Genomic DNA, 21,084 nt, shown 5'->3' with positions numbered 1-21,084 from the left:
CTGCGCAGCCGACCGTGCTACCTCACACCTCATAAATATAGACAACATATTTTTGAAATTAACATGATTTTTCTATTTGCTGTCATTCGCCTGCAATGAGAGCTTTTATCTTACATAATTTCCAGCTGGTTTCCAAAGAATTTGGCCACCAGAGCTAGGAGAAGAGTGCACAGCAGTTACATTCCAGGAGAGGGGTTAACTCTTAAGTTCCTAGCCACCTCTTTCCAGCCCATTGATTTCTATACAGCAGTTATATGCTGTCAGAGCTCTGATCAGTCCTACAAAATCGCAATCCCCACCCCCATCCAGGATCTACAGTTTCCAGAGTTGTTCTCCTAATCTAAGCTCATACTTTCCCAGCCATTTGCTTGTTCAAAATCATTCTTTTTAAACACATTGATAACAGTGTAGCCGCAGAACAGACACTGAAAGGCAGTAAATTTGATGTATCAGGACCTAGCCTAAACTGTTCCTTAAGAAGGAACACCCCTCCCCACCCATCAAGAAGTAAGAAAAGGCTGCAGACCTGTGAGGATAGCCCTTTAATTAGATGTTGATAAGACAACTTGAGAATAGCCCTTTAAGTAGAGCTTAGTTCTCCTTCTATGTCAGATGATAAAGGACAACCGTCCACTACTCAGACAACGCCTTCTTAATCACTGTTTTCCCCAAGTAAAGTAATAATGCCTAGATGTCCCTCTGATGCTGTCATTGCTGTAGCGGTGTTGGCACTGTCTCTCCCAGGGATCTTATGACATTATGTCATGTAATCCCTGCAGCCACTTCCCTTGTCTTCTCCTTTGGATAAATCTGACATCCAGAGTAAATGAGACCTACTGCTGTTCTCGCGTCCTCCAGGTGTCTGGTTTGTAGGTGGGGAGACAGATAAGTGGCTGTAGGGATCGCATTACATAATGTCAGGAGATCCCCAGGAGACCCAGTGCTGAAACCACTTGAAAGGCACCAGCACCAAAAGCCAGGATAGTTATTATTTTACTTGGGGTAAACCTAGTGATGGAAAAGGAACTGTTTCAGTAGTGGACAACCCCTTTTTAAGGAGTAAAATAAGGCTCTCTGTGTGATTAGACTAGACTAATTCTGTTTAGAATTTTGTCTTTGATGTTCATTGGCAGCAATTACTGCTGAAGAGCAACTAAATGAACCTTAAAGGAGACCTGTCTGGAGAAAGCTATATACTTTCTTTCAATGGAATCTGCCACCAGATTTCACAATACAACCTGCATACGTTATTACAGAAATCTCTTAGACCTGATGAGGCTGCTGTTTTTACATTTAGAATCCATGTCAGAATGCTTGTATAATCCTTTCAGAATGTTTTACAGAATCTCCTCAGTGTCCCTCCTCCCTGCTGAGATCTCACACTGCTCAGTACAAGCTGCGGCTTGTCAGGCTTGGTGAGCAGAGATTGACTCTTAATTTAAGTACTATTACTCTTACTTCGTCCATGTCAGAATGGCATTTTAATAAGTACACCGGCCTCAGCAGGTGTGTGAAATCTATTTAAGAATATATCTAGTTTGTATTGGGAAATTTGGTGACAAATCAGCTTTAATTGTACAGAAAGAAGGTGAAAACTGTTTGATATTGTCTATTCTGAAATATGATGGCTTGAATTTAGAGGCATAAAAGCCTGAGTGGAAGATTCGGCCTCTTCTGATACTTGTCAGGGGCAGCCTGACCTCGGACTGATGTAAATCATCAGATACAACAATATTTCCATCCTACCCCACTTTAGAAGAGACAGATATGTGCGGACTGCATGTGACTCAGTGACTTATCTTTTAATTTCAGGTGCTTTTGGCACTTTGGGAGTTGGAGGAGGATTTGCCTTGGGAGCCAAACTTTGTCGGCCAGAATCAGAGGTACTAGAGCTTTCAGGAAACCAAATGGAGTCTTAAGCGGGCTTTACACGCTACGATATAGTTAATGAATTATCGTCGGGGTCACGTTGTTTGTGACGCACATCCGGCGTCATTAACGAGATCGCAGCGTGTGACACTTATGTGTGACCTTAAATGATCGCAAAAGCGGTCAAAATCGTTTGCCGCGGAGAGGTCGTCCTGAAACCAAAAATCGTTTTCTGCTTATTAGCGATGTTGTTACTCATTCCTGCGGCAGCACACATCACTATGTGTGACACCACAGGAGCGAGGAACATCTCCTTACCTGCCTCCACCGGCAATGAGGGAAGGAGGTGGGCAGGATGTTATGTCCCGCTCATCTCCGCCCCTCTGCTTCTATTGGACGCCTGCCGTGTGACGTTGCTGTGACGCCGCACGAACCGCCCCCTTATGAAGGAAGCAGATCGCCGGCCAGAGCGACGTCGCAGGGCAGGTAAGTCCATGTGAAGCTGCCATAGCGATAATGTTCGCTACGGCAGTGATCACACGATATTGCATGTACGACGGGGGCGGGTGCTATCGCGCTCGACCTCGCTAGCCGATGCTAGCGATGTTATAGCGTGTAAAGCCCGCTCTAGGGCCCGACTCATTATTGCATTTGTAATTTTGGTTTAATATCTTACACCCTTTTCTTTATCGTTCCTTTGGGAGACCCAGACCTTGGGTGTTTAGTTTCTGCCTCCGGAGGACACACAAAGTACTACACTTAAAAGTGTAGCTCCTCCCTCTGAGCTTATACACCCCCTGGTGAGCCAGTCCCAGACAGTTTATCGCTTTGTGTTCAGGAGGCATACATCCACACATACATTCTCATCTGATTTTTTTTTTGCTTTTTGGAAAGAGATTGAAGAAATGCGGGTCCACATCTGGACTTCCGGCATGTCCCTTCTCACCCCACTGTGTCGGCGGTGTTGTAAGGTTGATTTCCAAGGCTGGAGCCTTACATGCCGTGCTCCTTCACCATCCCTCCTGGGCTCTGGATTGAAGTGGGAGCTAGCGCAGTCTTCATGCCTGGCAGGAGACCGGTCTCCGTCCACAGCCCCTTCAGGACTCTGCTGGACCGGAGCACTCATCCCCAGGGACCTGGCCCTGCGTCTCAGCAGCTAAGTACCTGAGACGTTCATATGTTGGGGGTCTCTGTCCTTTATTGTATGGGGAGAGTGTGTTTGCTGTACTTGTTTTTGGCATTTCCGGCGGGTTCTCCGGCTTTCGCCCGAGCACCGCGCCGATGGTGCCTGCGCTTCGGCCTCGCTGGTCAAATTTAGGCCCCGGCTTCGCCGGAGGCCTAGTTTCTGTAACCTGCCCTCGCATGTCACTCATGCAGAGGGACAGGCACGGCTCCTCCCGGCGGCCGTCCTGCACAGGGGAGGGACACTCCCCACTGCTTGTGAGTGACTTCTCCCCTGCAGGTCTCTATGGCCCTCCAGATCCTGCCTTTCTACAGGGACGCCCCCTGTCCCGCCCCCTCTCTTCGCTCCGGCGGCCATTTTCTTGGACAGCGTTCACTCTGCGCTGTGCCATCCTGCACTCTGCATCCCCGCTGAGGTGCTGTGCATTGGGGGTCCGGGCTTCGGGAACTGGAGGGCACACAACACCGCTTCCAGCGGTCTGGTAAGCCACAGCCGGTCTCTGGCTGTGGACCTTTGTATATACTCTCTGGGGTTCATCTCTTGTAGAAGTTGTCCCCACTCCAGCAGCATGTCTCACACGAGGAGCAAGGCTCCAAAGCTTTATACTGTATGCGCTGCATGTAAGCTCCTGCTGCCTGAACTGAGCACCTATCCACATTGTGATGTCTGCTCTAACTTGGAGGTGCCACAGCCTGGAGTCTCACCCCCAGTGGTCTTTCAGGCTGCTTCTGCACCTGTGGCTGAACCCCCGGCCTGGGTAGAGTCCTTTTCTAAGTCTATCTCACAGTCATTTGCTGAGTCCATGGGACTTCTGTCCAGGTCTTTGAATATGCATCAGCCCCCTTCACAGGGTGCCTCTAATGCTCTTGCTAAGGGTCCGTTAGGATCCCTATCATCTGACCTCCGTCCACCGGAGCTCACAGAGGATTCATCACAGGCCCCCGTCCTCCTAAGCGGCGCCGCAGGGTTTCCCCTCCCTCCTCATCCCGCGGTTCTGATTCAAGAGCTGACTCGCAGGATGAGGAGGATGCCTTTACAGGGGGCTCGGAGGCTAACTCCATGTGCCCCATTGATCTTTCCGAGGGTGACTCAGAACTTAGTGACTTGATTGTTTCCATTAATTCTGTACTGGATCTCAATCCGCCAGTCTCAGAGGAGCAACCCTCTCTGGCAGAAAAGCACCAGTTTACCTCGCCTAAGAGAGTAAAGAGTGTGTTCTTTTAACCACTCCAGTTTTCAGACCGCTGTGACCAAACCCAGGGCCTGTCCTGACAAACTCTTCCCAAAGCGTGGTTCTGATGACCGTTTTCCCTTTCCACCTGAGGTGGTCAAGGAGTGTGGGCTCACTCCCCAAAGGTAGACCCTCCGGTGTCTAGGCTCTCAGCCCGGACCGTTGTGTCGGTGGCTGATGGCACTTCCCTTAGGGATGCCACTGACCGTCAGATTGACCTTCTGGCCAAATCCGTGTATGAAGCGGCGGGGCCGCGTTTTCCCCAACTTTTGCAGCAGTGTGGGCTCTCAAAGCCATCTCTGCTTCTCTGGAGGAGATGCATTCCCTCACCAGGGAATCTATGCCCGAGATGGTTGCCTTAACTTCTCAGGCTTCAGCTTTTTCATCTTATGCCATGTCTGCCATGCTAGAGGCTGCTCACCGCACTGCGGGGGCTTCGGCTAATTCCCTCGTTATCCGCAGGATCTTGTGGCTTCGAGAGTGGAAGGCAGATGCTTCTTCCAAGAAGTACCTTGCTGGGCTCCCCTTTGCTGGTTCCCGGCTGTTCGGTGAACAGCTGGATGAAATTATTAAGGAAGCTACTGGCGGGAAGAGTACTTCCATGCCACAAACCAAGACCAGGAAACCTGCCCTGGGTAGGAATCAGTCGAGGTTTCACTCCTTTCGTTCCTCCAACTGGTCGTCCTCTAAGCCCTCCGCCTCGTCCGCTAACTCAGCTATGGACCAGAAATCCAACTGGCGCCCAAAAGCGCGTCCACAGAAGACCGCAGGAGGTCCTACCACTAAGGCAGCCTCCTCGTGACTCTCTGCTCGCTCCAGCAACGTCCTTAGTCGGTGGCAGGCTCTCCCACTTTGGCGACGCTTGGTTTCAACAAGTCTCCGATCAGTGGGTGAGGGATATCATATCTCACGGCTACAGGATAGAATTTTCTTCCAGCCCGCCAAACAGATTTTTTTCTCTCTACTCCCCCCTGCTCCAAGGCCGCCGCCTTCTCACAGGCCGTGGCAGCCTTGCAGGCCAACGGAGTAATTGTACCAGTTCCCGCCCGGGAACGGTTCAGAGGTTTTTACTCAAACCTCTTCCTAGTTCCCAAAAAGGACGGTACCTTCCGGCCCATCCTGGATCTCAAGCTTCTCAACAAGCATGTTCGGGTGCGGCATTTTCGCATGGAGTCTCTGCAATCAGTCATTGCCTCAATGACCCAAGGGGATTTCCTAGCGTCCATCGACATCAGAGATGCCTATCTACATGTGCCAATTGCAGTTTCACACCAGCGTTGGCTACGTTTTGCAATAGGAGAAGATCATTTCCAATTCGTGGCTCTCCCCTTCGGGTTAGCCAAGGCCCCTCGGGTATTCACCAAGGTCATGGCAGCAGTGATTGCGGTTCTGCACCTCCAGGGGTTGGCAGTGCTTCCTTACCTGGACGATTTTCTGGTCAAGGCTCCATCCAGCGCAGACTGTCAGCGGAGTGTCTCGCTCACTCTCGCCACTCTAGCCCAATTCGAGTGGCTTGTCAATCTTCCCAAATCCACTCTGACTCCGACCCAGAGTCTCACGTACCTAGGGATGCAGTTCGAGACTTTGCCGGCACTTGTGAAGTTGCCCTTAAACAAACAGCTGTCACTCAAGTTGGCGGTGCGCTCTCTCCTGAGGCCCCGCCGTTATTCCCTCAGGCGTCTGATGCAGGTGCTGGGTCAAATGGTGGCGTCCATGGAGGCTGTTCCCTTTGCCCAGTTCCACCTGCGCCCCCTGCAGCTGGACATTCTCCGCTGTTTGGACAAGCGGCCTTCCTCCTTACACAAGTTAGTGGCTCTGTCGCCACGGACCAGGAGCTCTCTTCAGTGGTGGCTTCGGCCCCTCTCCCTGTCTCAAGGGTGCTCCTTTCTGGCCCCGTCCTGGGTGATTCTCACCACGGATGCCAGTCTATCCGGCTGGGGAGCGTTATGTCTCCACCACAGAGCACAGGGCACTTGGACTCCGTCCGAGTCAGCCCTTTCAATCAATGTGCTGGAAACCAGAGCTGTGCTTCTAGCTCTCCTAGCATTTCACCACCTGCTCGCGGGCAGGCACATTCGAGTCCAGTCAGACAACGCGACAGCGGTTGCCTACATCAATCACCAGAGCGGGACACGCAGCCGCCTGGCAATGTTGGAGGTCCAACGCATCCTTCAATGGGCGGAAGACTCCAGGTCCACCATATCCGCAGTCCACATCCCAGGCGTGGACAACTGGGAGGCAGATTACCTCAGCCATCAAGCGTGGACGGTGGCGAGTGGTCCCTGCACCCGGCAGTATTTCAGTCGATCTGCCGCAAATGGGACACTCCGGACGTGGACCTAATGGCATCCCGTCACAACAACAAAGTTCCTGTTTACGTGGGTCGCTCCCACAATCCTCAGGCCTTCGCCGCGGACACTCTGGTTCAGGACTGGTCCCAGTTTCGTCTGTCCTACGTGTTTCCCCCTCTAGCTCTCTTGCCCAGAGTCCTGCGCAAGATCAGAATGGAGGGCAGTCGAGTCATCCTCATTAACCGGACTGGCCCAGGCGAGCTTGGTATCCGGACCTGCTCCAACTGTCCGTAGAGATGCCGTGGCATCTCCCGGACCGTCCAGACCTACTCTCGCAAGGTCCGTTTTTCCGCCCGACTTCTGCGGCCCTCAAATTGACAGCGTGGCTCTTGAGTCCTGGATTTTGACGGCTTCTGGTATTCCCCCTGAAGTCATCTCCACTAGGACTCGGGCCCGTAAGTCTTCCTCCGCTAAGATCTATCACAGGACTTGGAACATTTTTCTGTCCTGGTGTCGTTTTACTGGCCATCCTCCTTGGCCATTCTCCTTGCCGACCCTTCTGTCTTTTCTACAGTCCGGTCTGCAGTTAGGACTGTCCCTCAACTCTCTCAAGGGACAAGTCTCAGCTCTGTCAGTTCTGTTCCAGCGGCGTCTCGCTCGGCTGGCTTAGGTCCACACCTTCATGCAGGGCGCGTCTCACATCATTCCGCCTTACCGGCGGCCCTTGGACCCCTGGGACCTTAACTTGGTTCTCACGGTCTTGCAGAAACCCCCCTTTGAGCCTCTTAGGGAGGTTTCTTTGTATCGTCTTTCACAGAAAGTGGCCTTTCTGGTTGCCATAACTTCTCTCAGGAGAGTCTCTGATTTGGCTGCGCTCTCCTCGGAGTCACCTTTTTTAGTCTTTCATCAAGACAAGGTAGTTCTCCGTCCGACTCCGGACTTTCTTCCTAAGGTGGTCTCTCCCTTCCACCTTAATCAGGACATTACCCTACCTTCCTTCTGTCCGGCCCCTGTTCATCGCTTTGAAAAACCTCTACATACTCTAGATCTGGTGCGTGCTCTCCGGATCTATGTGTCTCGCACCGCTGCGCTTAGGCGGTGCACCTCTCTTTCTGTGCTAACCACAGGTCGGCGCAAGGGCCTCACTGCTTCTAAGCCAACCTTAGCCCGTTGGATTAGGTCGACCATTTCGGACGCCTACCAGAGTACGCAGGCGCCTCCCCCGCCGGGGATCAAAGCACACTCGACCAGAGCTGTCTGTGCCTCTTGGGCTTTTAGGCACCAGGCTACGGCTCAATAAGTCTGTCAGGCTGCCACTTGTGCTATCCTGCATACCTTCTCGAAGCACTACCAAGTGCATGCTCTTGCTTCGGTAGATGCGAGCTTGGGCAGACGCATAATTCAGGCGGCGGTCGCCCATTTGTGAAGTTAGGTTTTGCCTACTTCTTAGTTTTTCTGTTTATTTCCCACCCAGGGACTGCTTTGGAACGTCCCAAGGTCTGGGTCTCCCAAAGGAACGATAAAGAAAAAGAGAATTTTGTTTACTTACCGTAAATTCTTTTTCTTATAGTTCCGTCTTGGGAGACCCAGCACCCTCCCTGTTGCCTGTTGGCAATTTCCTTGTTCCGCGTGTTTTCACCGGCTGTTGTCATGGTTGTTCCGGCTCTTGTCTTGTTCTACTTGTGGGTGGCTATTCTCCTTCAGCTTTTGCACTAAACTGGCTGAGTCTGCTCACCAGGGGGTGTATAAGCTCAGAGGGAGGAGCTACACTTTTAAGTGTAGTACTTTGTGTGTCCTCTGGAGGCAGAAGCTAAACACCCATGGTCTGGGTCTCCCAATACGGAACTATAAGAAAAAGAATTTACTGTAAGTAAACAAAATTCTCTTTTTTTTTTTGCTTGCGCCATATCAATTTTTCCACCCGTGGCTTTTTTTAAAGTTTATCTTGCGTGTCCTCCCGTGTCGGTTTTTGTTTTCTTTCTTTATCCTTATTATTTAAAGAAATAAATAAAAAATGTATGTAAAAAGTATATGTGTGTGTGAATGTGAATGTATGTATGTATATGTATATATATATGTATATATATATGTGTGTATATATATATATATATATATGTATATATATATATATATGTATATGTATATGTATATGTATATGTATATATATATATATATATATATGTGTATATATATAATTTTTCCAATTAATTGTTATTTATTAATAAGTAAATAAACTAAATAATATATATTTTTCTCATTTCATTTTTTTAATTTCGAACACTGTGTTCAGGGTTTTCGCATATCTCTCGCCTGATAAATCTTTTGAAAAATCGAGAAATTTCTTACAAATGTATTCCAGTCACCCACTAGAGTGACGTTATTTTCAACACTTTGCAAAATGGAACTTTGTGTTTTTTTTAATAAGTTGCAATAAAAAAAAAGTTAAATACTAAAATAAAGAGCTTTTTTGACTTTGCACAAAATTCATGAATTATGTGCAATGTTTTCAAGAATTTGGTGCAACAATATGACAAAAAATACTTTTAAGTAAAAGAAAAAAGGTGATGTAAAACAAACAAATGATTAATTCAGGCCTTAGTTTTGATCTTAAATAATTTTATTATGATTTTATTTTTACAATTAATTTTTTATTGTAAGGTTTGGATTGTATTTGGAGACGGCTCATTGGGATACAGCATTGTAGAGTATGACACATACACTCGTCATAAGGTGAGAATATGGTTTTCTAATTCTTTTAGAAAATAATCTAATCTTCATAAGTTACAGTTAGAAAGTAATCATAGTTTTATTATTTATTTAATGAATCTATAGTACTCATGAAAATAGGCAACTGTGTAATATATGTTGTCAGAGAAATCTTCTTTCTCCTCCTGCCTTTGAAATTCTATAGAGCGAGGAGGAAGCTCTAGAGACACATATATATATTACTGCAAATTCTCCATAGAACTTTGAGCACCAACTGCCCTCTACTATCTCCGTAATGGGAAAATCTGTTCACTTAAAACACATTTCTCTGACGCCTCATTGGGGGACACAGAACCATGAGTGTTATGCTGCCTATTCATAGGAGGACACTAAGTAGATGCAAAAGCATAGCTCCTCCTCTGCAGTATACACCCCCTAGCCGGGCCAGGCAGAGGGAGAAAAAAAACAGTAAAAACTTCTCAACAGAGGAACATGAGAAAAGAAGAGTCATAACCAAATAAGGTACTGAGAGAACCAAGGTCCAACAGGGCAACAGGGTGGGTGCTGTGTCCCCCAATGATGGCTAAGAGAAAACGATTTTACGGTGAATACACAAAAATCCGTTTTTCTCTGACACCTCATTGGGGGACACAGAACCCCCCTGACTGGTTTCCCAGACAAAGGGAGAAAGACTGTGCCGGGAAGGCTCCCAGGACTTCTGAATTTAGTCTTTATTCCCACTATAGCTGTGTGCTGGCTGGAGGAGGGGAAAGGCCCTTACTGATTTCATGGACTCCTACAGAGATAATCTATTGGTAGCCGTGTGCTGACTGGAGGGAGGGGGAGAAAAACTGTCACAGAGGCTCCCTTCCCGCCGTTTTTTACGGCCGACAGCAGGGGGGCACACTGACTTCTTCTTGGCGCTCTTTTAGCGATAAGCCCCGTTCCCCCAGGAAAACGTGCGAAGATCTCCACAGAGACTCCTTCCTGAGGACGCAGGGCCATCGGCTGATTCTGGTGAGGTTCACCGAAGCAAATACAATCCTTGCTTCCCACTGCTTCACTTGTAGCTCTGCTGAGCATTGCTCCCCCTCCTGGCATACTCCTATTAGGAACATGCAGAATTCTAAGGGTACTAAGAGTGCTAAGGCTCACACAGTCTATTATTCAGCCTGCACTGCCTGCCACATTGTGCTACCACGTAAACACACGTCTTCTCTCTGTGAGGCCTGTGCCCCTATAGCCCCCCAAGACCCCCACCACCACCACCGCCACAACCGTCAGCCCAGAGCCTAGGGCTCCCAGCCCACCGGAATGGGCACAGTTTCTGTCCCAATCCATGGAAAAACTGTCACAGAACCTGGTGCTGGCTATGCAATGTCGTCCTCCACACCCTTCTGGGCCCCTGGACGGAACGCAGCCCGAGGATACCCCTATGGAGGGGCCTTCTGAGGTAATCCGGGCACATGCTTCACCGGTTGCAGGGATCAGGAAAAGAGCACACGGCCGGGTGTCTCCAGCACTCTCTCATGGCCCCCATGGCTCTCCCTCGGGAGCACACAGGGCAGACTCTCCCACACGCTCCACGGCTTCTGAAGAGCTGGAGGAGGGAGAATGCTGTTTACACCAAGAGGATTCCTTGGTTTCACCCTCCCCAGATGATCAAACTGCAATAGACTCCCCTATAGCAGCAATCAACCAAACTCTGCATGTGGAGGATCCCCCATCCACTACCACTGACCATGTGGTCTCCTTTAAGAGGGCAAGGAAACCCCAATTTCGCTGATCACCCAGAGTTTCAGGATATCCTCACAAAGCAAAGGGAGAAGCCTGACAGGCGCTTCGGTAACCGTAAACTCATGGAGTCCCGGTACCCTTTTGCCACAAAAACGCTCCTGTCTTTACCCGATGGTTCCTCCATTAAGGACCCGACAGACGGACAGGTGGAGCACCTCGCCCGCTCTGCCCTTGAGGCTGCGGGTTCCTCCCTCTCGCCCTCCTTTGCCTCTGTGTGGGCGATCTCGGTCTGGGCAGAATCCCTTAACACTTCGATTGAGGAATCCCAGTTCACTCATACCTTCACAGAGGTAACCGCTCAAATTGCCGTTGCGGCGGAGTACCTCATGCAGGCCTCCATTGATGCTGCTACCTGCGCAGCTTTTGCCGGCTTAAATACCATAGCCATCCGTAGAGCTCTCTGGCTCTGACAATGGCGAGCGGACTCTGCCTCCAAGAAGTCTCTCACGGGCCTTCCCTTTTTTTCCAGACCGATTATTTGGCGAACGTCTGGACAAGCTCATTTCTGACGCCACGGGAGGAAAAAGTACCTCCCTTCCCCAGCTGAAGGCCAGGATGACCTTAACCAGACTTCCACAGTCCTCGTTTTGCTCCTTTCGAAACTAATTTGGTTGGTCGACATCCCGCTCTTCCCCCGCCAGTAGCCGCGGACTACGCAGGGACCGACCTTCTCAGCTCTCCCCGAAACCCACTTCGTCATGGCAGCCTAGACCGAAACAGTGCAGGACTAGGGAGACTCGTCCATGACGTTTTCCCCCCTCATGACTCCTTTGGCGCCCCGGAAGACACACTCATTGTAGGAGGTCGACTGCGGCTCTTTGAACACATCTGGGCTGCCGCCTCAGACAACAAATGGGTGCAAGACCTTGTGTCTTCCGCATAGAATTTCGGACCAGACCCCCGAGTCGGTTCCTTCTCTCAAACCCCCCAAAGACTCAAAAACAACGCGAGGCCTTTTTCTCAGCAATCCACTCGCTCCAAACAGCAGGAGTGATAATACCCGTCCCGGACGACGAGAAGTTCAGGGGTTTTTATTCTAACCTCTTTGTGGTCCCCAAAAAGGATGGGTCAGTTCGACCCATCCTGGACCTCAAACACCTGAACAAACATGTACACGTACGGAGATTCAGAATGGAGTCACTAAGGTCCATTATTGCATCCATGACCAAAAGTTCCTCCGCTTCGCAGTTCAGGATTCCCATTTTCAAATCGTAGCCCTACCCTTCAGACTTGCCACCGCACCAAGGGTCTTCACCAAAGTCATGGCGGCCGCCATGAGCGTCCTTCACGCCAGGGGAGTAGTCGTTCTCCCTTACTTGGACGACCTCCTCATCAAGGCCCCCTCCTTCCGCGACTGCTCAACCAGCGTACAGATCATCGTGGACACCCTATACCACTTAGGGTGGCTACTGAATTTAGACAAATCATCCCCGGTCCATCACCTTCCTGGGCATGTCCCTGGACACCCGTCGGGGCTTGATCTATCTCCCTCAGGACAAGGCGATCGCTCTTCGACAAGTGGTACGCTGCCTTCTACGTCCTCCGTCTCGCTCCATTCGATTCAGCATGAAGGTGCTCGGCAGGATTGTGGCGGCTATGGAGGCAGTACCTTTTGCTCAACTGCACCTCCGCCCACTGCAGCTAGCCCTTCTAGCTGCCTGGGACAAGATCCCCTTCTCCCTGGACAAACATCTTCACCTGACGCCTTCAGTCTGGTATCCACGCTGCTGGTGGCTTCGGTCCTCATCCCTATCGAAGGGGAGATCTTTTCTCCCAGTGAACGGGCTGGTCCTGACCACGGACGCCAGCCTCCTAGGCTGGGGAGCAGTGTACCGGCACCACACTGCTCAAGGACGTTGGACGCCCCAGGAGTCTTCCCTACCCATAAACATCCTGGAAATCCGCGCGATCTTTCTCGCGCTCAGGGCGTTCTGCCCTCTGCTAGCGGGTCATCCGATTCGAGTCCAATCGGACAATGCGACAGCTGTAGCCTATATCAATCGGCAGGGGGGCACCTGCAGCAAAGCGGCTTATCTCGAGGCCATCAAGATCCTCAGCTGGGCCGAATCGACGGGGTCAGTGATATCAGCGGTGCACATACCGGGGGTAGAGAACTGGGCAGCAGACTTTCTAAGTCACCAAGGCCTGGCCGCCGGAGAATGGTCTCTCCACCCAGAAGTGTTTCTACACATCTGCACTCGCTGGGGCACACCAGACGTGAATCTAATGGCCTCAAGGTTGAACGCAAAGGTACCCGTGTTCATAGCCAGGTCACGCGACCCGCAGTCCATCGGCGCGGATGCTCTAGTCTGCTCCTGGCACCACTTCCGCCTGCCTTACATATTTCCACCTCTACCCCTGCTGCCACGGGTAATCAGGAAGATCAAGGCAGACAGAGTCCCGGTGATACTGATAGCACCGGATTGGCCCAGGCGCACCTGGTACGCCGAATTAGTACAAATGCTCAGACGTACCGTGGCACCTTCCAGACATCCCAGACTTGCTGACCCAAGGGCCCATTTCCCATCAGAACTCCAGAGCCCTGAAGCTGACGGCATGTCCATTGAGACCTGGGTATTAACAAGAGCAGGATTCTCCCCCGCGGTTATCTCCACCATGATCAGCGCCCGAAAGCCTGCTTCATCCCGCATTTACCACCGTATGTGGAAAATCTTCTTTTCATGGTGCAGGGAAACTAACGTCCAGCCTATGCCTCTGGCCATCCCCAAAATTCTCGACTTTCTGCAGTCTGGCTTGCAAGCGGGGGTTGGCTCTCAGTTCCCTTAAAGGGCAGGTCTCAGCGCTCTCAATCTTCTACCAATGCCACCTGGCTCAAAAACCGCAAGTCAATACCTTCCTCCAGGGCGTTTCCCATCTAGTTCCACCGTACAAATGGCCGCTGGACCCATGGGATCTCAATCTAGTTCTGGACGGTCTCCAGAAGTCTCCTTTTGAACCTCTCAAGGAATCCTCCCTTGCTCTTCTGTCCTGGAAGGTAACATTCCTGGTGGCAATTACGTCCATCAGACGGGTTTCGGAGCTGGCAGCACTCTCTTGCCGCGAGCCTTTTCTGATCTTTCACCAGGACAAGGTGGTTCTGCGCCCCCTTCCGGATTTTCTTCCAAAGGTTCCTACCCAGTTTCTTTTGAACGAGGACATTGTTCTGCCTTCCTTTTGTCCACACCTGGTTCATAGGGTGGAAAGGTCTCTGCATTCGTTAGACCTCGTCAGAGCTCTCAGATATTATATATCCAGGACAGCCCCCTTTAGGAAAACGGACTTTGTTCGTCATTCCTGAGGGGCCTAAGAAGGGACAGGCAGCTTCAAAGGAAACTCTGGCTCGCTGGATTCGCTCTGCAATCCAGGAAGTCTACCGCCTGCAACTCAAGCCCATTCCTAGTGGGCTGCGGGCTCATTCCACGCGAGCAGTTGGCGCTTCGTGGGCCACTCGGCATCAGGCTTCAGTGGAACAGGTGTGTAAGGCTGTGACCTGGTCTAGCCTACATACGTTTTCAAAGCATTACAGAGTCCATACCCAGGTTTCAACTGAGGCAAATCTGGGTAGGAAAATTCTGCAAACTGCAGTAGAGCACCTCTCTCAGTAGGCGCTCCAGGCTGTCTGGGACTGGTTCCTAGTCCGTCCAGGGGGTGTATACTGCAGAGGAGGAGCTATGCTTTTTGCATCTACTTAGTGTCCTCCTATGGATAAGCAGCATAACACCCATGGTCCGGTGTCCCCCAATGATGGCTAAGAGAAAACGATTTTACGGTGAGTACACAAAAATCTGTTTTTTACTAATGAATTGAGAATTTTGAGACTAAATGATCAGTCCAGGAGGAGAAAGAAGCAGATTTGTCTTCTAGGATATATAGCAAAGTTTCTTATTTTCATGTGTACTATTGATTTCTAAAAACAAAAATTAAAATGTGGTGTTTTTGTTTTTTTTTTTTTAAATATCTTTTTAAAAGATGGAAACGTTTTTCACATGGTTTAAGGGGGTTATAGACCAGAACCATAACCAAAGTCCTGCCGTTTATCGGAAATAGCCAGTGAGATTGTTGATTAATTCCCTGACAAAACTTGGGTAAATCTAAGTAATGTGGTGGGACGGTCAGTTTCCAGACACATGACTGTACATCTCCTGGTAGAAAGGTGCCTCTTTCTAAAATATGAAAGTACAGAATATGTCTAGAGATTTCTGCTCCAAAACTTAGGAACACTGGGAGTCACAATGATCAGGGAGTATGGAGCGCTGGAACTTTTGTCTTCAATAGTGTAGAGCTATACATGCTTGGCCCCTGCTCCATTCGTTGTCTATGGGATGGCCAGAATGTTTGAGCTCTGTACTTTGCTTTCTTTTCCATATGAAATGAATGGAGTGGAGGTCGAGCATGTGGACCTTTTGATCCATTCAAGATGGGTCCGTGCAAAGCCGGGTTCCAGAACCTTGATCTCTGGATCAGTCAGAACCCAATAATTTCCTATGCTGTGGATAGGACATAATTTACTAACCCTATAAATGAAGATAATTTGCAACACAGAAATGGTTGCAAAAGTGGACCTAGCCTAATACTAACCTACTACTGTGTGGTGGACCTCCATTGTAATGGATGACCTGTTGCCTTCCAGACTCCCATTATTTCGGTTGTTGGAAATGATGCCTGCTGGAGCCAGATCTCTCGGGAGCAAGTTCCTATGCTGGGGAGCAATGTTGCATGTGGTCTGGCTTATAATGGTAAGTTGTGCCGGAGTCTTGTCTTTTTCTGTACGTTGTGTTGACTTAGGTGACCTCCATAGACTTGCTTCTTTTTCAATCCTAACAACTATGACCGTATGGTGTAAATAGATTAAAACCTATCAGCCATACAGATACCCTGGGAATTTCGAACGTTGCCCATGTCCCCCCAACAGTTATGGCTGATTGGTGAATTTCGGGTGGTCTTCATTCCCTTATCCATGAGTTCAGGAGATGTTTCCCACCATACCTTATCTCTGTGCAGATTACCATGTTGTGGCCGACGGCTTCGGAGGTAAAGGTTTCCTGGTCACTCGACAAGATGAAGACAGAATAGCCGACATCATCAAGGATGCACAAGACGCAGCCCGGAAGGGGAAAGCGGCACTGATCAATGTGCTCATTGGAAGAACCAATTTCCGAGACGGCTCTATCTCTGTATAAACCCAATAATGGAGAACGAGCAGTATCCAGGAACCAAACCTACACAACTGGTCGAGCTCTCTGAACCTATTCTTAGACTCTCTACCTTACTTTTATGAGCTTCTAGCAATTGTGAAGAGCTATAAATTGCTTCATAGAGGCTTAAAGTAATTTTGTTTTTATCATTATATTGTTTTAGGGGTCCAAAATTTAGTGTTGATAAAGTTCCTAATATATCTTTATAGCTGTCAAATTCTCTACATACTGTATTCATAATTTCACAAGTAACATTCTGGCTGCCTGCAGTCACCACTAGGGGGAGCTCAGGGGTGTGTTCATTCTGTGTATGTAGTGAGCTCCCCCTAGTGGTGGCTGCAGGCTGCCTGAATATTACATTTTAAAGGGAACTTGTGCTATACAGGCTGGTAGTAGCAAAAACATCTTACTTGCTGAAATATCTCTCGCACTACCTGTGAAATGTCACGTGGTCGTTTCTGGTTCCTCCCTTCCCACCTGACTTGATTAATGCTCCTCATGGGCGTTCACATTTTTCTCAGCAGCTACAGTAGGCTCCTGTGAGATACAGAATCACAACTTTGCTCCAGCAGCGCCTGGTGAGTTGAGATGTACGAGCATTGGCTTCATGTGGGCATGTGCCGGTGCGGCTGATCCTAATCATTGGAGCGTAAATCAAACCACTCCTACATGACTCTTAAAAAAGGGAAACGCCCACTGGACTCTTCACAAAGAAATTTCTAACTTTTTTTTTTTTTAATGATTGAAATGACATTTTAGAAAGTGACATAAATGGAAACCTATCGGCCTCCTGGCTCGGAGTTTAGGGGCAAAAAAAATGGAAGAAGGTAAAAAAAAAAGTTACAGTAATCCCAGGAGACAGTCCTATGCATCTCTCCTTGCACCATTTGTTGTCTGAGCTCTGCTCTTTTTCCATATTAAGTTTTTATTTTCTCCCCTTTCCCCCCCAATTTAAGGGCTTAGTATGCGATGACTGTTTCCCTTTTATATGTTTTCACAAGCATGGAATTTGGACTAATGTATCCAATAAGAAATGAATCCGTGCGGAGGATTCCACTCTCGGTCAACAAAACGGAAATTGGAAAGTAAATATAAATTTATGAAATTATCCTTATCTGACAGATTGTCAAAGGGAATCGGTCACCAGGTTTTTACTCCCCCATCTGATAGCAGCATAATGTAGTGACAGAGACCCTGATTCCAGCGATGTGTCACTTACTGAGCTGTCTGCTGTCATTTTGATAAAATAAATGTTTTCTCTGCAGTTATTTGAATGTGGAGCTCTATAACCCCGCCCACACCACTGATTGGCAGCTTTTTGTGTACACTGTATATGGGCTGCCAATCAGTGGTGTAGGCGGGGTTTTACAGAGCTTATGAATATGCTGGACTACCTGGCAGCAGCCAAGTAGTCCTGTAATGATAATCTACTGCTGATTTAAACTGTGATTTGTATCTACACTAAGCAGCTCAGTAAGTGACACATTGCTGGAATCAGGATCTCTGCCCCTATTTTATGCTGCTCTCAGATTAGGTGGCAAAAACCTGGTGACAGATTCCCTTTAAAGATTTTATTTTTTAATAAAGCCTGGCATAAAGAGAAGCTGCCATATGATTCCTATTGCTACCCATGAAATCCACAGATATGCCCACTCCTCCGCTCTCTATCCTGCCCTGCTAATAAACCAATACAGTGCATATTTTTATGTAACCCTATAGCCTCATGTCTACAGTTATAGGCGACATAATAAAGTTTTTTTTTGTTTTTTGTAATAATATCTAAACAATATAGAATGTGGTACAATATTTTCTCAGGTAAAAACTGTGTAAACCGAGACGTCATCTGACTCTGTGTTTATTGTTATTACCGTTCTTTTAAATTTATTTTTTTTCCTAATCCTTTAATTTTACCAATATTGTTCAATTAACGAAATATTAATTCCAGATTATTAATTGAAACTAACATTTCTTTTATACGTTTATGTATATGGAATATATAGACGTGATAGGGGAATCCTCATCGGTTATGCTCCTGCTGCAAAATTTAAATTAATGGATTGAAAGGGGTATTCCCATCTCCAGGAGGCTATCCCAATATGTAGTAGGTGTAATAATAATATTATTTACAAATACATCCAATTAGAAAAGTAGTATAGTTCTCCTGATATTGCCATGTCTCTTACCTCATGTGCAGGGCATTGCAGCACCTTCAGTATCCATGGTTAAGACCATGCATATAGTCACAGTGAGTTGCTTGTGGTTATAACCATATATACCTAAGCTGCAATACCCTGCACATGAGGTAAGAGACATAGTATAGGTCTCCTGATTAGCCATGTCTCTTACCTCATGTGCAGGGCATTGCAGCTTAGGTATATATGGTTGTAGCAACAAGCAACTAACTGTGACTATATTCATAGCCTTAACCATGGATATCGAAGGTTCTGCAATGCCCCGCACATGAGGTAAGAGACGTAATATAGTTTTCCTGATATAGTCCTGTCTCTTGCCTTATGTGCAGGGCATTGTAGGACCTTAGGTATCCATGGTTAAGATGATGCATACAGTCAGTTAGTTGCTCATGGTTATCATAGATACCTAAGCTGCAATGCCCTGCACATGAGGTAAGAGACGTAGTATAGTTCTACTGATTAGCCATGTCTCTCACCTCATGTGCAGGGCATTGCAGCTCAGGTATCCATGGTTACAGCCACGAGCAACTAACTGGCAGTAAATGATTCATTAATGGAAAGTTTTACTTCTCTTTTATCGAATTTGAGCCACAAAAACTTGTGTTTACCAAGAAAGCTGTATTACAAGAATTTCTTTAAAAAAAAGTCTGAACTTCGTTTTCCATACAATTTCAAAATGTAAAGTCTCCGCTTGCTGTCAGTGAATAAATCCATACTTGCTTATGGCCAGGAGTTGAAAACCGGACTCCTGTTCAGGCGAATAATGTGCTGGAATTAAGGGCACCCAAAACATCTCTAGCTTTTTAAAGTGCCGGCGGTTTTTTTTTTAAATTACTATTATTTCTAGAGTTAAACTTCACTCTATTTTGGAATATAGCGAATAATTGTTAAATCTGGCATCTACAATTATAGGGAATCTGTCACCAGGTTTTTGCTACCTAATCTGAGAGCAGCATAATGTAGGGGCAGAGATCCTGATTCCAGTGATGTGTCACTTACTGAGCTATTTGCTGTCACTTTGATATCACTGTTTAATCAGCAGTAGATTATCGTTACTGGACTACTTGGTGGCTGCAGGTAGTCCAGCATATTCATGGATCTTCAGCAGAGAAAACATTAATTTTATCAAAATGACAGCAAACAGCTCAGTAAGTGACACATCACTGGAATCAGGATCTCTGCCCCTACATTATGCTGCTCTCAGATTAGGTAGCAAAAACCTGGTGACAGATTCCCTTTAAGAAGTTGGGTGAACAGCAACATTCTTCTTCATGGGTTCAAATATTATGGTTTATAATGGTGTTTGGACTTCACTGAAACAAGAGGAAGAGGCAATTATGGGATGTCAACTTCTGGAGACAATTTTTTTAGTTATTTGATCTTAAATACATGTACTTGGGGCTAAAATCATTTTTGCAACTTGGTTCTATTAAGAATTTTGCAGGTGGTTTGTTTCCCGGCACATTCAACTTTTGATGAGGTCATGCACCAACTGAGAGGAGCTAAAACTAAAAAAACAGAGAAGTGGTTCAAACCCGCCATGATGAGCTCACTGATAGATTCCCAGTTAACTCACTCATTTATTGTGCTTGCACAGGGCCCTTTTCTGTTGGTTTCTGCCCCTGCTAATAAGTATCCAGTGAGTCTTCAGGCAGTGAGAAGGCACTTGGGTGGGCTTGAGATCTCCATACTAGTTTTTGGTGGGGTTACAACTGTGGAACCTATAGCAATCTGACATTAAGTATTGGAGGTGCCCTTCAAGTTTTCGGATAAACCCTTAAAAATTAAGAAATGTTTCTTGCTTAGATCACTGGCCATCGGTCACAATCTACATGGGTTGCACCATACGTTTCGATGCTACTTGTTTTTTTTCTTCTATATCTGCCTTCATTTTGCGGTGCTCTGGTGTGACCGACATAATGCTATTTAAATCTATTTTAATATTTTTAGAACTAAATGATTTTACATTTTCTTACTTCTACAAATATACTGTAATATTTGTAAATTATTGAGAACGTTTGTAATTAAAAATTTCTCAAAGCTTCCCGAGCTCTGTGTATTTGTATTAATAAAAAAAAATATATATTATATAATAATAATATATATATATATATATATAATCACATACATACAGCCAGCGCCCTGGACAAGCCAGGACGTCACAGGTACTACAACAACACACCCCGGTTAGGCATATCAGCCACATACACAAATCCTTGTTGCCTCCCTCCAGGGACTGATGTCCACACCAGGTGGGGTGGAGCCAGGCGGTTGGCCCCACCCACTGAGGAGTTCACAGTCCTGGAGCGGGAAAAGACGGCAGTTGAGAACAGTGAGGGAAAGTGAAAGGAGAGGAGTGAAGCGGTAGTGGAGCAGACTGACCGTGTCCGGGTACGTGGCCCGGGCACCCGAGAGCAAGGTTGGCAGACGGTGGTGACCGTCTGCAGGCGAGGCCGATTGACGCACAACCGTAAGGACCGGAAACGGGCGGTGGCCCGCCGGTACCGGACTGGGGAGTGAAGAGAAGCCAGCACCATTCGGCAGGGCCTACGGACCCCGACCAGGCTAGGAGTCGCCGTTAAACCGGTCAAATCCGTCAGCGACAGGAACCTCCGGGGTT

At 47.8% G+C, this 21,084-nt stretch overlaps 1 protein-coding gene across 2 annotated transcripts in view; it reads left to right on the top strand.

Moving 5' to 3' along the window:
• HACL2 (2-hydroxyacyl-CoA lyase 2) overlaps nucleotides 1-19,411 on the top strand; it is a 46,706-nt gene extending 27,295 nt beyond the window's left edge. For both annotated transcript variants that reach the window (XM_075327427.1, XM_075327428.1), the window contains exons 13-16: nucleotides 1,813-1,883; nucleotides 9,233-9,304; nucleotides 15,708-15,813; nucleotides 16,079-19,411. In XM_075327427.1, coding sequence (XP_075183542.1) covers nucleotides 1,813-1,883; nucleotides 9,233-9,304; nucleotides 15,708-15,813; nucleotides 16,079-16,257 — 428 coding nt within the window. In that variant the 3' untranslated portion in view covers nucleotides 16,258-19,411. The remainder of the gene's footprint in view (nucleotides 1-1,812; nucleotides 1,884-9,232; nucleotides 9,305-15,707; nucleotides 15,814-16,078) is intronic.
• Nucleotides 19,412-21,084: the final 1,673 nt, after the last annotated feature.

Source organism: Anomaloglossus baeobatrachus, chromosome 11, assembly GCF_048569485.1.
Source record: "Anomaloglossus baeobatrachus isolate aAnoBae1 chromosome 11, aAnoBae1.hap1, whole genome shotgun sequence".
In the NCBI taxonomy this organism is placed as follows: domain Eukaryota; kingdom Metazoa; phylum Chordata; class Amphibia; order Anura; family Aromobatidae; genus Anomaloglossus; species Anomaloglossus baeobatrachus.
Note: the sequence above shows the minus strand (reverse complement) of the source record. Positions and strands in the feature narration are given on the sequence as shown.